Source organism: Echinops telfairi, unplaced genomic scaffold, assembly GCF_000313985.2.
Source record: "Echinops telfairi isolate 266 unplaced genomic scaffold, ASM31398v2 ScPeMD7_3;HRSCAF=10, whole genome shotgun sequence".
Taxonomy (NCBI): domain Eukaryota; kingdom Metazoa; phylum Chordata; class Mammalia; order Afrosoricida; family Tenrecidae; genus Echinops; species Echinops telfairi.
Genome location: NW_022103899.1, coordinates 64,583,822 through 64,597,536, shown reverse-complemented (window position 1 = coordinate 64,597,536; position 13,715 = coordinate 64,583,822). Strand labels below are relative to the sequence as shown.

The 13,715-nt window shown below is 60.3% G+C and overlaps 2 protein-coding genes across 2 annotated transcripts in view; one reads left to right on the top strand and one right to left on the bottom strand.

Moving 5' to 3' along the window:
• Positions 1-7,633, top strand: part of LOC101664316 (high density lipoprotein binding protein) — a 51,126-nt gene extending 43,493 nt beyond the window's left edge. The window contains exons 17-28 of the mRNA XM_045297492.1: positions 1,246-1,464; positions 2,416-2,637; positions 2,723-2,941; positions 3,027-3,165; positions 3,961-4,115; positions 4,337-4,441; positions 4,559-4,693; positions 4,857-5,000; positions 5,399-5,578; positions 5,861-5,977; positions 6,071-6,202; positions 6,288-7,633. Coding sequence (XP_045153427.1) covers positions 1,246-1,464; positions 2,416-2,637; positions 2,723-2,941; positions 3,027-3,165; positions 3,961-4,115; positions 4,337-4,441; positions 4,559-4,693; positions 4,857-5,000; positions 5,399-5,578; positions 5,861-5,977; positions 6,071-6,202; positions 6,288-6,374 — 1,854 coding nt within the window. The 3' untranslated portion in view covers positions 6,375-7,633. The remainder of the gene's footprint in view (positions 1-1,245; positions 1,465-2,415; positions 2,638-2,722; positions 2,942-3,026; positions 3,166-3,960; positions 4,116-4,336; positions 4,442-4,558; positions 4,694-4,856; positions 5,001-5,398; positions 5,579-5,860; positions 5,978-6,070; positions 6,203-6,287) is intronic.
• Positions 7,634-8,567: 934 nt separating this feature from the next.
• Positions 8,568-13,715, bottom strand: part of ANO7 (anoctamin 7) — a 26,879-nt gene continuing 21,731 nt past the window's right edge. The window contains exons 19-22 of the mRNA XM_030886934.2: positions 13,462-13,604; positions 9,269-9,359; positions 8,840-8,959; positions 8,568-8,754 (exon numbers count right to left, since the gene is read on the bottom strand). Of these exons, the coding sequence (XP_030742794.1) occupies positions 8,683-8,754; positions 8,840-8,959; positions 9,269-9,359; positions 13,462-13,604 (426 nt within the window). The 3' untranslated portion in view covers positions 8,568-8,682. The remainder of the gene's footprint in view (positions 8,755-8,839; positions 8,960-9,268; positions 9,360-13,461; positions 13,605-13,715) is intronic.

The following is a 13,715-nucleotide window of genomic DNA, read 5'->3' as shown; positions in this document are numbered from 1 at the left end:
AAGATTTTTGTTCTTTGATGCCTGATAACTGATCCCTTCGGCACCTCGTAATCACACAGGTTGGTGGGCTTTGTTGCTTTCCAGCTAGATGGCAGCTTTTTTGATAAATCGTTCCTCTCTTAACCTTTTCTCTGCTAACCCCTCTCTCTCTCTCTCTCTCTCTCCTCCTTCGGAGATTCAGGGTGGGTCCATCCGCGGTCCTGCTGGTCTGTCTGTCTGTCTGCCGGCTGTGCGTGCACGGGGGTCTTGTTTTCTCCGAGCCCAGTGCACCTCGTGCCGTCTGCAGCCCGTCTGGCGGGTGCTTGCTCAGACTTCCCGTTCTCTCGGAGGCGGAGTTTGGACTGAGTGCCCCGCCGAGGGCCCTCCGCCCACTTCCCAGCTTGCAGTACAGGTGGGCTGCACAGTGCAGTGCGGTGTGGGTGACACAGCGGCCCCGGTGTCTTCCCCCATTCTGACACCACGAATTGCTGCTTTTTCCCGCTAGTGGGTCAGTTTCCCTGTTCCAGGCCTGGCATTTCTGGATTGAATAGCCGACTTTGGATTTCACTTCATTGTGTGTTGGGTGTTTCTGCATTCCTGTAGTTTTAAGGAGCACTGGTGGCATTAGGAGTTGATCATTAGGCTGCTAACTCAAGGTGAGTGGTTCAAACCCACCAGCTGCTCCTTGGGAGAAGGACGAGAAGCTTGCCCCCATGAAGACTGACTGACTAATCGTCTAGGAAATGCTGGATGAAGGGAGCTGGTGTGAACCTTGCTCAGTTGGGCCGCTGGAAGGAAGGCCTGGTAGGCCTGCTCAGGGCAGTGTTTGGCCCATGATTTGCTGTGACTAAGATCTAGTCCTTTTAGAAGGGCACCCCATGTCCCATACGTGGTGCAGCTGTCTGGTTGGCCTGATGGGGATGACACGGTGGCCCCCTGCCCACCCCCACCCCCTCCTCCACCTCACCTTTGTGTCTGTCTTGGAGCCCACCTCATGTGTGGTGTCTGCTGTGGTGGTTCTCAGCTGGAAGCAGCGTTCTGGCCCAGGGGCTTCATAGGGCAGGAGACTGCTGGGAGCTTCCAGGCCCACAGACCTGACTGAGCTTTCCTTCTGAGCACTTCCGTTTCCTCCACCTCCTCTGCACCTCCCCAGGGCCCTGAGCCCCCGTCTCCATGTACCCTGAAGCGGTAGCCCCATTGGTGGTGTCTCCTGGGGTGTGGCAGCCAGCTCACTGCACTTCCAACCCCCCACTGTGCTGGTCTCAGGCCAACATCGCCGAAGTGGAGGTCTCCATCCCGGCCAAGCTGCATAACTCCCTCATCGGCACCAAGGGCCGCCTGATCCGGTCCATCATGGAGGAGTGCGGTGGTGTCCACATCCATTTTCCCGTGGAAGGTTCCGGAAGCGACACGGTTGTCATCAGGGGGCCTTCCTCAGACGTGGAAAAGGCCAAAAAGCAGCTCCTGCACTTGGCCGAGGAGAAGGTGAGCACCCCACCACCACCACCACCAGTGTGCAACAGGAAGCCTATGCTCCATCCACCGTCTGCTTGGCAAGAGCACTGCGCCCTGTCGGAGGGCCACATGCTTGCTCAGTCCTGTGCCCAGCTCCACCGAAAAGGGCCTCTCCGTGTACTTCATGGAGAAACAGCCCTCAGCCTCATGGTCTGATTTGAGCTGTGTTTAGTCTAACTTTCCTGACAATCATTCTTGACAAGTGGATGGCACATGGAGATGCTCACCACACAGTCGGCGGTTTGAAACCACTAGCCGCTCCATGGGAGAAAGATGAGGCTTTCTGCTCCCATAGTCCTAGCCTCAGCATCCCACGGGGGCGGCTCCGCCCTGTGCTGCAGGGTTGCTGGGTGGGCTCCACTGGGGCAGGGAGCTTGGCTTTGTGTTGAGGTGAAGTGGTGTGAGTCTCACCACTGATCTTGGGGCAGTTCTGCCTGCTCCTTGGAGTCCCCCAAGCTGCACTGAGTCCACTTGCTGTGCGACGGGCGTGCCCTCCTGCCTGTTGCTGAGTCACGTGATCCCAGTGGGTGAGTGCTTCTGTGGGTGCGCACCGGGCTTCCTAGAGCTTACGCCTGACTCTTCCCAGTGAGTAGCCTCCTTTCTCCAGGTGTCTTGTTAGAGCGACCCGGCAAGGCGGGCCTAGTCCTCACATGTTGTGTGGGACCATGCACTCCTCTCCCTGGCCGGTCTGTGTCGGCCAGTTCAGTGCGAGGCCTCTGGGGCTTCCCTCTGGTCCTGGGCTCTGTTCTCCCAGTGAACCTCCAGTGTTAGGACACCTCCCAGCACCATCGTGTATCCTGTGATGGCTCAAGGATCAGCTTGGGCACAGAGGCTGTGCCCACAAGGGAGCTGCAGGCGCCACCTACCTTGGTCTCCGTGCAGTCGGCTGATGCCAGGGTCCTGCCTGGGATGTCTCTACAGCAAACCAAGAGCTTCACAGTGGATATCCGTGCCAAGCCGGAGTACCACAAGTTCCTCATTGGCAAGGGGGGCGGCAAGATCCGCAGGGTGCGTGACAGCACGGGCGCCCGCATCATCTTCCCCACGGCCGAGGACAAGGACCAGGACCTGATCACCGTCATCGGAAAGGAGGACGCCGTCAGGGAGGCGCAGAAGGAGCTAGAGGCCCTGATCCAGAACCTGGTCAGTGGGGGACCCCATCCACCCGGCGTTGGGCAGGTGGATGGGTGGGCGGGCGGGCACCAAGCCCTTCCTTCTCTGTGCACAGGACAACGTGGTGGAAGACTCCATGCTGGTGGACCCCAAGCACCACCGGCACTTTGTGATCCGGAGGGGCCAGGTCTTACGGGAGATAGCAGAGGAGTATGGAGGGGTGATGGTGAGCTTCCCGAGGTCCGGCACCCAGAGCGACAAGGTCACCCTCAAGGGTGCCAAGGACTGCGTGGAGGCCGCAAAGAAGCGCATCCAGGAGATCATCGAGGACCTGGTGCGTGCGTGCCCCACAGGACCGGGGTGCCCCTGGGCGTGCTCGGGGCAGGGGAGTGAACTCCACTCATGTCTTCCCCCCCCAGGAAGCCCAGGTAACCTTGGAGTGCGCCATCCCCCAGCGGTTCCACCGCAACGTCATGGGCCCTAAGGGCTCCCGGATCCAGCAAATCACTCGGGATCATGGCGTGCAGATCAAGTTCCCCGACAGAGAGGAGAACCCAGGTAGGTGGTGCCAGGACGGCCAGTGCTGCGTGGGCCTCTTCCACAGCTGCGGTCAGGCACGCCCACTGGTTCAGGCTGCTGACGCCTGTCTGCCAAGGCCATGAGGGGGGCTCACAGCAGGGTGTCCAGAGAGCTGCCTGCAGCTAGGAGCTGGTCAACGTCCATCCACTTGGGGTCTTCCGGATGTCCTGAGCAGCTGCTGGTGGCCTGCAGCTATTCGGACAGCATCTGCCTGGCCCCTGGCTGCGGGGAGGGGCTGCGCTTGTGCAGCTCTGAGGTTCTGTGTCCAGCTCTGTCCATCTGTCCTTAGCCTCCTGGAGTATGTCTTGGCTGAGCACGCAGCCCATTGGCCCCCTGCCCTCTGGAGTGGAGTGTGAGCAGATATGTCCGAACCATGGCCACTTGCACATCTAGCACCCTCAGGTGCCCCTCACCTGCTACCAGACACCCGAGCACAGCCACCCACGCTCACTCACCTTTAATGCTCTCCACACATCTTTCTGGGTACACCGTGCTCTGCATTAACGTGACAGGCACCCACTGCCTCTGGCCAGACCGCCCTCCTGCACACAGCCCTTCAGGGGCTCGGGTCTCCCCGTGCAACACTGTGCATGCCACCAGCTGGCTTCAGAGGTGGCTCCAGCTATGAAGCATTCTCTGGCTGGCCCCTGAGAGCCCGATCTGCCCCAGGATCCTGCCGGTGTCTCCCCTGTGCTCATAGAGGTCTGAGACCTGTGGAGCAGCTGCTGCCTTGGTCTTCGGGCTGCCTGCAACTCCCCTTGCCCTTGACCACAGCTCACAGTGTGGAGCCGGCCATGCAGGAGAATGGGGATGAGGCCGCTGAGGGGAGAGAAGGCAAGGAGGCCGAGCCCGGTTCTCCAAGGAGATGCGACATCATCGTCATCTCAGGCCGCAAGGAGAAGTGTGAGGCCGCCCGGGAGGCCCTACAGGTGTGTCTCCTGCCCCACCTTCCCTCCCCTCTGGGTATGCATGTGCACATGCAAGGATCAGGTTGCAAAGGCTGTCACTGGGGGCCCCTCCCAGTCTCTGCACCCAGGCGAGGTGAGTGGAGCCGCCTCTGTAGGAACCCCCACAGCCCAGCCCCCTTTCCAGTGAATATCCTCAAGACTGCCATGGTGCCCACTCTGACCAAGCTGCCCGCCTCCTGCAGGCACTGGTTCCTGTCACCATTGAGGTAGAAGTGCCCTTTGACCTGCACCGCTACATCATCGGGCAGAAAGGAAGTGGGATCCGGAAGATGATGGACGAGTTTGAGGTGACCCTGTTCTTTGGGGTGGGGCTGGGGCTAGCTGTCTCGTGGGGACAGGGCCCCCCCTCCGCCCCCACACGGCCCCTAGCACAGCTAAGCTGGTGGGTGCTGATGTCTGTGCAGGTGAACATACAAGTGCCAGCCCCTGAGCTGCAGTCTGACACCATCGCCATCACGGGGCTGGCTGCCCACCTGGAGCGCGCCAAGGTGGGGCTGCTGGAACGTGTGCGGGAGCTGCAGGCGGAGCAGGAGGAGCGAGTGAGCACCGCACTGCTTCCCCACCCAGCTTCCCACGGGGCCTAGGGCGCCCCGGAGGAGGACAGCTTCTTCCCAGTGCATGCCTGGCCCGTTTCCTCTCCTCTTGGGGGCTGGTTATGCAGCAGGCAGGGACACCCCACTGACTGGCACCCCCTTGCCCCAGGCCCTGCGGAGTTTCAAGCTGAGCGTCGCTGTGGACCCCAAGTACCACCCCAAGATCATAGGCCGGAAGGGGGCTGTGATCACGCAGATCCGTCTGGAGCACGATGTGAACATCCAGTTCCCCGACAAGGACGATGGCAGCCAGGTCCGGGGCGGCGGGGGGCCCCTGGCCGCTCGGTCATGGGGTGGGCAATCTGCACGTGCTGCGCTCCTCATGCCCTGGGGAGGGAGGAGCGTGAGCCTAGCAGTTTCAGAGTGTTGTGGGTGCTAGTCTTGTCCTGTCTCCCTCGCTTCTTCCCCAAGTGCAGGGGGTCTGGTCTGCCCACGGTGCTGTCCCTGCCACAGCCAACCTGTGTAGACGGCCCAGACCTCCACGCTGAGAGGGGCAAGCACAGGGCTGCTTCCATGTGGCTGTGGGGCAGGGGTGGGGCAGGTGCAGCGCCTCTTGTCGGGCTCCCAGCTGCTCTCTAGATGCAGCATGGGACAGGAGGAAGGCGGCAGGCTGGTGGCCAGCGTGGCCCCTGACGTGGTCTCTGCCCGCAGGAGCAGATTACCATTACGGGCTACGAGAAGAACACGGAAGCAGCCCGTGACGCCATCCTGAAGATCGTGGGCGAGCTGGAGCAGATGGTCTCTGAGGACGTCCCGCTGGACCACCGTGTCCACGCGCGCATCATTGGCGCCCGAGGAAAGGCCATCCGCAAGGTCATGGACGAATTCAAGGTGGGCCACTGTAAGGACGCCCATAGCACAGCATACAGGCTGTGGGGACTGTCACCCACACACCCCACCAAGCGTGCCCCTGCCCTGTTCTGAGACCCCAACGGTCACCTCGTGGGCAGGAGAGGGTAGGGGCTTGTTGCCTGGCTTTTACCACTCCGGTGAGGAAGGACCCAGGTTGCCTGTGTTGTCATGTGCTGTCGGACCCCAGGGAGCCCTGCTGACGGGTGGTCCTGTGGGTGTGTGCCCAGCACCTGGGCCTTGGCTAACTGACCCTCCTCCTAGGTGGACATCCGCTTCCCTCAGAGCGGGGCCCCGGACCCCAACTGTGTCACCGTGACGGGCCTCCCAGAGAATGTGGAGGAGGCCATCGACCACATCCTGAACCTGGAAGAGGAATATGTGAGTGCCTCCCACCCACCAGGGGTGGGCGGCCTGAGGGAGCGTAGGGCGGGGTGCTAGGGGCAGCGGGGCCTGACTACTCTGTGCCCACAGCTGGCCGACGTGGTGGACAACGAGGCACTGCAGGTGTACATGAAGCCCCCCCCGGTGCACGAGGAGGCCAGGGCCCCATCCAAGGGCTTCGTGGTGCGGGACGCGCCCTGGACGGCCCCCAGCAGTGCGAAGGTGGGGCGTGGGCACGTGCCCAGGACGAGGCTCCCAGGTGGGGTGGGAAGGGGACATCCCACTGAGCTGGCCCTGGTCCCCACAGGCTCCGGACGTGAGCAGCTCGGAAGAGTTCCCCAGCTTTGGGGCACAGGTGGCCCCCAAGACCCTCCCGTGGGGCCCCAAGCGGTAATGCCAAGGAAGCGGATGTCCCTGCAGCCCCAGTGCTCCCGGTCTGCCCACCTGACCAGCTGGCAGCTGGGCCGCTCAGTGTCGCCGCTCCCCTCCCCTCCCGAGGTCTCGCAGGAAGCCTGGGCGGCCTTGGGCCCCCATAGGGGCCTGCCCTCAGGACCCGCCCAGCCCCGGCTCCGGGACGGCTCGCCACGGTTCCAAACACTAAACAAGGTCATTGAACATTTCGCCACCGCCACCAGACTGAGCTTCCCGGCCCCAGCATGTCCGTCAGCATTCTGACCTTCCTTCCCAGAGCTCTGCCTCTGGCTGGGAGTCTACTTCCTGTGTCATGACCTCAGGAAATAAATTTCCTCAACTTTCTAAAAGCCAAAACGTTTGCCCTCTTCCTTTCCCAGCCCCACAGGAGTGCAGGGACCCTGCCTGCACAGCAGGGCAGTCATCTGGGGCTCCGCCGAGGGCCGGCCCCAACACTCTTTCTTTCCTGCCGGTCTGTCTCTGCCCCCACCCCCACCATGCACACACCTGCCTTCTCTACCTCAAAGCCAGCTGACAGTCTCGCCTAGGGCAATGCCACCCCCAGTGCCTCCCCTCTCTGTTGAGATGTTTTGGTTGGCCAGGTGTGGTGGTTTCCCCACTGGGGCCTGGCCTGGCTGCAGGGGACCCAGGCAGGAAGATGCCTGCTCTTGGGCAGGGCAGGCGGAGAGGTCTGCAGGTGGAGCTTGGTGGGTGCTGGCCTGCCCACCTGCGGAGCTTGCTCCAGGGGAGCCGCCCCCTTCCTGCAGCCAGCAGAAGAGGCTGCTGTCCCCCGGAGATGGTCACATCCGCTTCAGCACACCTCTCCTAAGTGTTCACCGTTAGGCAGCCCCAGCTCCTCAGCCCTAGACCAGCCTCAGAGGCTGGCTGGGCAGGCGGGTATCACCCAGTGACCTTAGCAAGGTGAGGAGGGCTCTCCTTCCTGGCTCAGGCTCCCCACTCTGAGGGAAGGCCATCCCCTCTCCTGTCTGAGCAGCTGGAGCCTCACCTGCTCCTCCCTCCGTCTTCCTGAGGCTCTGATCGCCCACACCTCCCAGTTCTCACGGCTGTGCGGCCTCACCCCTGCAGTGCCAGCTCTGCGGGGCTCCGGGCAGCTGTCCCTGCCCGACTGTCTTCCATGCCCTGGCTCCAGCCCTCGGCCTTAACTGCAGACAAATGACCGCTCTGGGGACAAGGGCACTAGGACTTGACACATTCGCCAATAAAACCTGAAATCGCTCCGTGTGCAAAGCCTCTTTTTGCCTAGGATGCTGGGCCCCCGGGCAGGGGTGAGGGGGTCAGTGTGCCTCTACTTGTCCTGCCGAGCACCCCACACACGTCCCCTCATCAGCATGAGCTGGTCACTCTGGGCAGCAGTACTGACGGCCTGTCCCAGTTCCCAGTGTCATTTCCCAAGAATGATCCCGAGGCCACACGGCTCCCAGGGCAGGGGCAGCATTTCGCGCACACACATCACTGTGCCAGGAGCCCTTGGGGTCACAGGGGTTACATGCCGCCCTGCTAACTGCAAAGTCTGCAGGCCCAAACTGCCAGCCACTTGGAGGGAGAGATGGCTTTCTACTCTCGGAAATACAAAGTTACAGTCTGGGAAACACGTGGGCAATTGCTGTCTTACTGGATGCGGGGCCGGGCGTCACTGCCAGCCGCTCACTGCTAAGGACCCACCCAAAGGAAGCAGGCAGACCCCGGAGGACCAGTGTGTTTATTCTGCTCAGCAGCCGGGGCCAGGGAGCAGAGTACAGGTGGCAAGCAGAGGCCAGTCGGGGTCCCGTGTGTGCACTCGGCTCTGAGACCTTCACAGCACAGGAAGGCCCGGGAGGGCGTTTGCTGCTCAAGCCACCTCTGGCCTGGGCCCTCTGAATTGAGTGGAGTTTTATCTGGGTGGTGGCCGAACGGGTGAGCTGAGGGAAGAGTGGGTAGAGGGTGGTACAGGGCCCCAGGTCAGGTGGGGAGGAGACGCAGCAAGACCCCTTGCCAGCTGTCAGCATGGCCTGGGCTGGGCTGCTGCCTCATGCTTTGCAGGGAGCCCACTGTTAGACGAGTGACCCGCTGCAGTGCAGCCAGCCACCAACGGTTCTGACGGGCGGGCGGGCCGGGCCTGGACCTGGGCACGCAGAGCTGTGGGGACACACCAGGCTAGCTCGCCAGAGGCGGGGCCAGCATTCGCTCACTGGGGCCTTTCTGGATGCTGAGACAGCATAATGCATTGCCTCCTCCACAGCTGGGACCCTGCCAGGTCCCCGGAGCCCAGAGGGACAGGACAGGCTGGCCCCCTACGCTTGTGGGCTCAGACTCGCCTCTGAGCCTGGGAGCTTGTCCTCGGCCCCGTGTGTCCCAAACAGTGCCTGTGTGCAGGAGGGGTGGGCGGTCAGGCTCTGGACTCGAAGGACCAGCAGGGCCTCAGCTTCCCCGCAGGGCTGAGGGCCTTACCTCGTTCTCGGCCAGCGCCTGCTTGGCCAAATAGTATTCACGCTTGACCTTGATCTCCACCGCTTCAGGGATGTCGGGCACAAGCAGGTCCAGCAGCCGGCCAATGGAGAACACCACGTGCTGGAAGCAGAGGAGGCTGGGGGCTGGGCTGGAGCTGCCTCTTAGGCTGGTTCCCCACCCTGCTCCCCAGGCCGAGTGGACCAGCACTAGTGTTGTGTAGGGAGGGGCCGCTGGCTGGGGCTGGAGCCGAGCCGTCCATCCACGGGCTCAGGGTTCAGTCACACCTCAACCTAGACTTACTTCCCAAGCTGGGATGGGGTGTGCTGAGGAGCTGAGACCCTCTTCCTTGGTTCTTGCTGACCACAGTCTTCCAACCCACAGCACCAAGGCAGAAAGCGCCATTGGCGAGGCCCAGCAGCTGCCCAGTACCTCAAACACGATGACGAAGGCCAGACGGATGGCCAGGAGGCTCCAGTAGGCCTGAGAGTAGTGCCCATCATCATCCCGGAAGGCCTGGTACCTGTGGGTGCAGGACACTGGGACCCAGTGTCAAAGCAGTTGTGGACTGCCCTGGGGGCTCTGTCCTACGGGCCACACCTGTTCTGGGAGAAGAGCCCTCAGCCACGGTAGCCCAGCAGTGAGGGAGGAGGGTTAGCCCTCTTAGTGGGCGGGGGCAGGGGCCGCACAGCACAGACAAGTGGGAGTCTGGAGGCAAGACCATGCTGTCGCCAGGGTGGCTGTGGAGGTCAGAGCAGGAGCTCCATCTACTCTGACTCAAGGGCAGAGGCTGAAGCTGAGCCAAGATGCTCGCTTGACCTTCCATTTCTACCAGAACCCATTCCAGGAGGTGGGTGTGGCCCGAGAGCCCGCCAGGCTGCAACCTGGGGTAAAAATAAGCCAGGCCCAGCCCAGGTCATCTACATCCTGGCTTGCTGTGACCCAACCACCTGATGAAAGTAAAGCAAGCACTTGCTCCAGGAGAGAGGATGCTAGGCCTCCAGTCACTAGGGACAGATTCCAACATCAGGCACAGAGTGTGGGTAAAGGGAGTGAGGAGACAAGTGAGTGGACGAGAAAATGTAGTCTGAAGCCAAGAGAAATAATAGGCAACAGAAAACAGACCCACAGGGGATCCAGGGCATGGGCTTTTATAGAGATGCTTTCAAATACCACGTTTGAAAACCGCATACTGGCCAAGAAAGGCTCTGTGTCCTGGGGACTAGAGAGCGAACCTGTGCGGAAGGACCAGCGGATTTTGACAGTGAGCACAAGCGTGGCCTGTGTGTGGGTAGGGTGTGGGTAGGGGGCGCAGGGGAGGACTACTGGGTGCTGTGTGTAGACCTGCGTTCCCCAGGCTCAGCTCTGACCTGCCCATCAAAAGCTCAAACAGAACTGGGACTGGAACAGTCTCCCACAGAACGGGAGCACTTGCAGGCTCCGGACCCTAACCTCTCAGATGCCCATCGCCACACACAGGTGCATGGGGCCACCCCACACGTCTAAGCCTTTGGCGCTAAGCCATCTGCCTGGTTTTCTAACAGCAGTCCACAGCAGGGCACAGCATGCAGCCCACACTGACCACAGGGTCCCTAAGGGAGAAAATCAGATCACATCAGCGCCACGGCATGAACTTCAAGCTGGGCTTCCAGCAGCTGTGGAAGCACTCACGTGGCATGGATGGCGTGGCTCTGGCCAGAAAAAGTGGGTGACAGACAACTGACTATTAAAAGCTCTCCAGTCCAGAGTCTTGCCCTGTGGGTGTCCCCGTGGGAATTGACCGTTCAAATCAAAGAAGGTACGCTGTACCAGAAAACCCTCCTCCAGTGCCCAGTAGGGTCTGAGACTACAAGTAAGTGCTTCAGGGCAGTCCCTAAAAGTCTCTGCATGAAATGTGTGGTCTTAGGGTGGCCGGCCACACAATGCTGGACTGGACAAGGTCATCTTCTGTTAGCAGAACAAGAGGTGACTGCCCAGACCACATAATTACATAAAGCCAACAGACATATTCCCGGGGGGTGGGGTGGGGGGGTGAGGGGCTCTCACAGAGCTGGCCTGGACTACCAGTGTTGACACACAGCCAAGACTTGGTTCAGCTTGGCCAACCACAGAGGCCAAGGCTCATAACACCACCAACGGGCCGCATCAGACTGGGCCACTAGAGTACCGTCTGAGCAAGGGCCACACTAGAGTCCAGGCTGTACAACAGTGGGTGAGGCAGCAGCCACATCCTACTCCTTGCCCTCGTAAATCCGCAGCTTTGCAGAAATGGGAACGCCGGTCAGAAAGTGAGAGAGAAAACAACTAATCAATTAATTGATTTTTAAAATAAAATGAGAGGTCATGAAAGTCGAGAAGAAAAAGTAACACCAGTCTTGCTTAACAGGGTGGACAAGGAGGACTGTGGGAAACTGACACTGAGGGAACAGGACGAGGACTCTAGTCCCCAACGTATGACAAAGGGCATCAGGAAAGCCAGTATTCCACGGTAGGAAAGCCACCACTTTGGTACGTTAGAGATAAAGTCCAAGTACATGATCCTGCTTTAAATATCGTTCCCACAGATTCTCCCCTAACAGCTGTGCTGCCTTAAAGTGAGCACGTGGTCAATTCTGTCTGCCTGCAGAGGCAGACATTCTCCTTATCTCCTCCCGCCGCAGCACCCATCCCCCCTCATCCTTCCCCCAGTGCAGGCACTCGGTTTCCTCACCTGTGAGCTCAGGGACTTTACTGTGGATACCACCCACCTTGTGACGCATGGAACTGCTGAATACGCATGTCTCATGGCTACCTACCAACACCCTGAGACTAAAGATTCTCTCTGCGCGGCCCTGGCAGCTGAGACCATGGCCGTCCCGGAGGTGAACATGCTACCATGAGATGTGTCTGACTCCTTTATTCTCTCTCCTACCTTCAATGACTTTACTATGATCTTTATATATTATCGACGTACAATTGTGCCTACGGACCCTGCGGTTGTCAGAGGCTGGTTTACTGTCACAGAGGACCCTTCTTAGCACAATCTTAGAGGTGAGCATTGCCCGGAAGGGGAAGACACCACAAGAAAACTACAGACCAGCCCTCCCTCCATGGGTATTTAACCCTAACACAGGGGCACAAGCCAAGCTCAAAGGCACCTTGAAAGGGTCACACACCATGATCAAGAGGGGCTTCTCTTATCCCAGGAATGCAAGGTTGGTTCAACATATAATCAATCAATGCAATGCTGTGTTAAGTGCTGCCCAGTTGGTTCCTGCTCGTAGTGACCCAATGGACAACCAAAGGATGCGCCACCCTAGTCCGCACCATTCTCACACCGCGACGACGTCTGAGCCCATTGAGGCAGCCACGTTGTCCAGCCATGCTGCCGGTGGCCTTCCTCTGCTCCAGTGCAGTGCACCGGCAAGAGAGCTACGGAGCCACCCCCCCACCCCCGAGCTCATCTCCACCGAGGCAGGCAAAGTACAGACAAAACCCACTCTCTCGATAAAAATGTAACAGGCTAGAAGTAGACAGGGATCGTCTCAACTTGATGAAGGGACTCACGTGTGAGACATACACGGCTGACATCCGGAGCAGAGGGCAGCAAGAGGGAGGAAGACCCCACAGGGTGACGCGGCTACAATGCTGGGCTAGGGCACAATGACTGGGAGGCTGGCACAAGACAGAGGCATTTCCTTCTGCTGCACACAGGGCCCCTGGGAGCTGGAACTAGCTCAATGGCACCTGACACCGTCATCATCATCATCCCCAAGGAGAAAGAGGTCTTTTTTTTGTAGAGACCAGGTGGTGCCATGCAGATCAGCAAGGATGCAGCGGGCTCTCTGCTGACAGCACGGCCCTGTGTGGACAGAACCCCACAGAGTCCATGGCCTATGGAGCGAGCCCCGAGTGCAGCAGAGCAGTGCACAAAGCCAGTCAGGTTCCCAAGATGCATCAGCAGGGAGCCGTGTGGGATGGAGCTGAAGCAAAGGAGCCAGTCTGCAGCAGCAGCTGATCAGGAGGGACTTGTGAGCAGAAAAGCGGTTAAGAGCTGCTTGCTGGAGGAAGGGTGGGTGTGCTGATGGCAGGAGCCCATAGACTACCTATAAGGTGATCTATGGAAATGCCAAACTCACTGCCACCAAGCCCGTTCCAACTCACGGCTACCCTCTAGAACAGGGCAGAACTGCCTCAATGGCTACCCTATAGAACAAGGCAGAACTGACCCCTCACAGTGACCCTATAGAACAGAGTAGCACTGACCCCTCATGGAGACCCTATAGAACAGGGCAGAACTGCCACTGTGGGTTTCCCAGACTGACTCTTTTCAACTCTTTATGGGCATAGAAAGCCATGTCCTTCTCCTGCAGAGCGGCTGGTGGTTTTGAACTGCTGACCTTGTGGTTAGCAGTGCAACGTGTAACTACGGAACCACCAGGGCTCCTTCTACGGAAGAACTAGGAGCAGAGAGCTGGGCCCCGCCGCACCAGGGGTCCGCTCAGACTCGGGGGGCGGGGGGCGATGCTTCCAGGGTGAGGTTTGAAACCGTGTAGGAGACATGCAGGAATCGAGGTGGGCCCCGCAGTCCGTGGGAAGGTCCCTGGCCCTTGTCTCCCGCCTGCCCCCGCGTCCCCCGCACTGACCAGCACGTGCGGTTGTGCGCTGCGCTGAAGGTGGGTGGGGCGCGCGCCAGCGTGAAATTGAGGAAGCCCCGCAGGTCCCGCGCGTGGCTCCACTGGTAGTAGGCGCGCGGCAGGAAGTCGGACGTGAAGGCGAGCAGGAAGGCCTGGGCGGGGCGGGGCACGGGAGGGGGGGACGAGTGCTGGTCTCGACGCCCCTCCGTGAAGCCCAGGCCCTGTCCTTCCAGGCTCTGCCCGCCAGTGTGGGCGCCACCCCG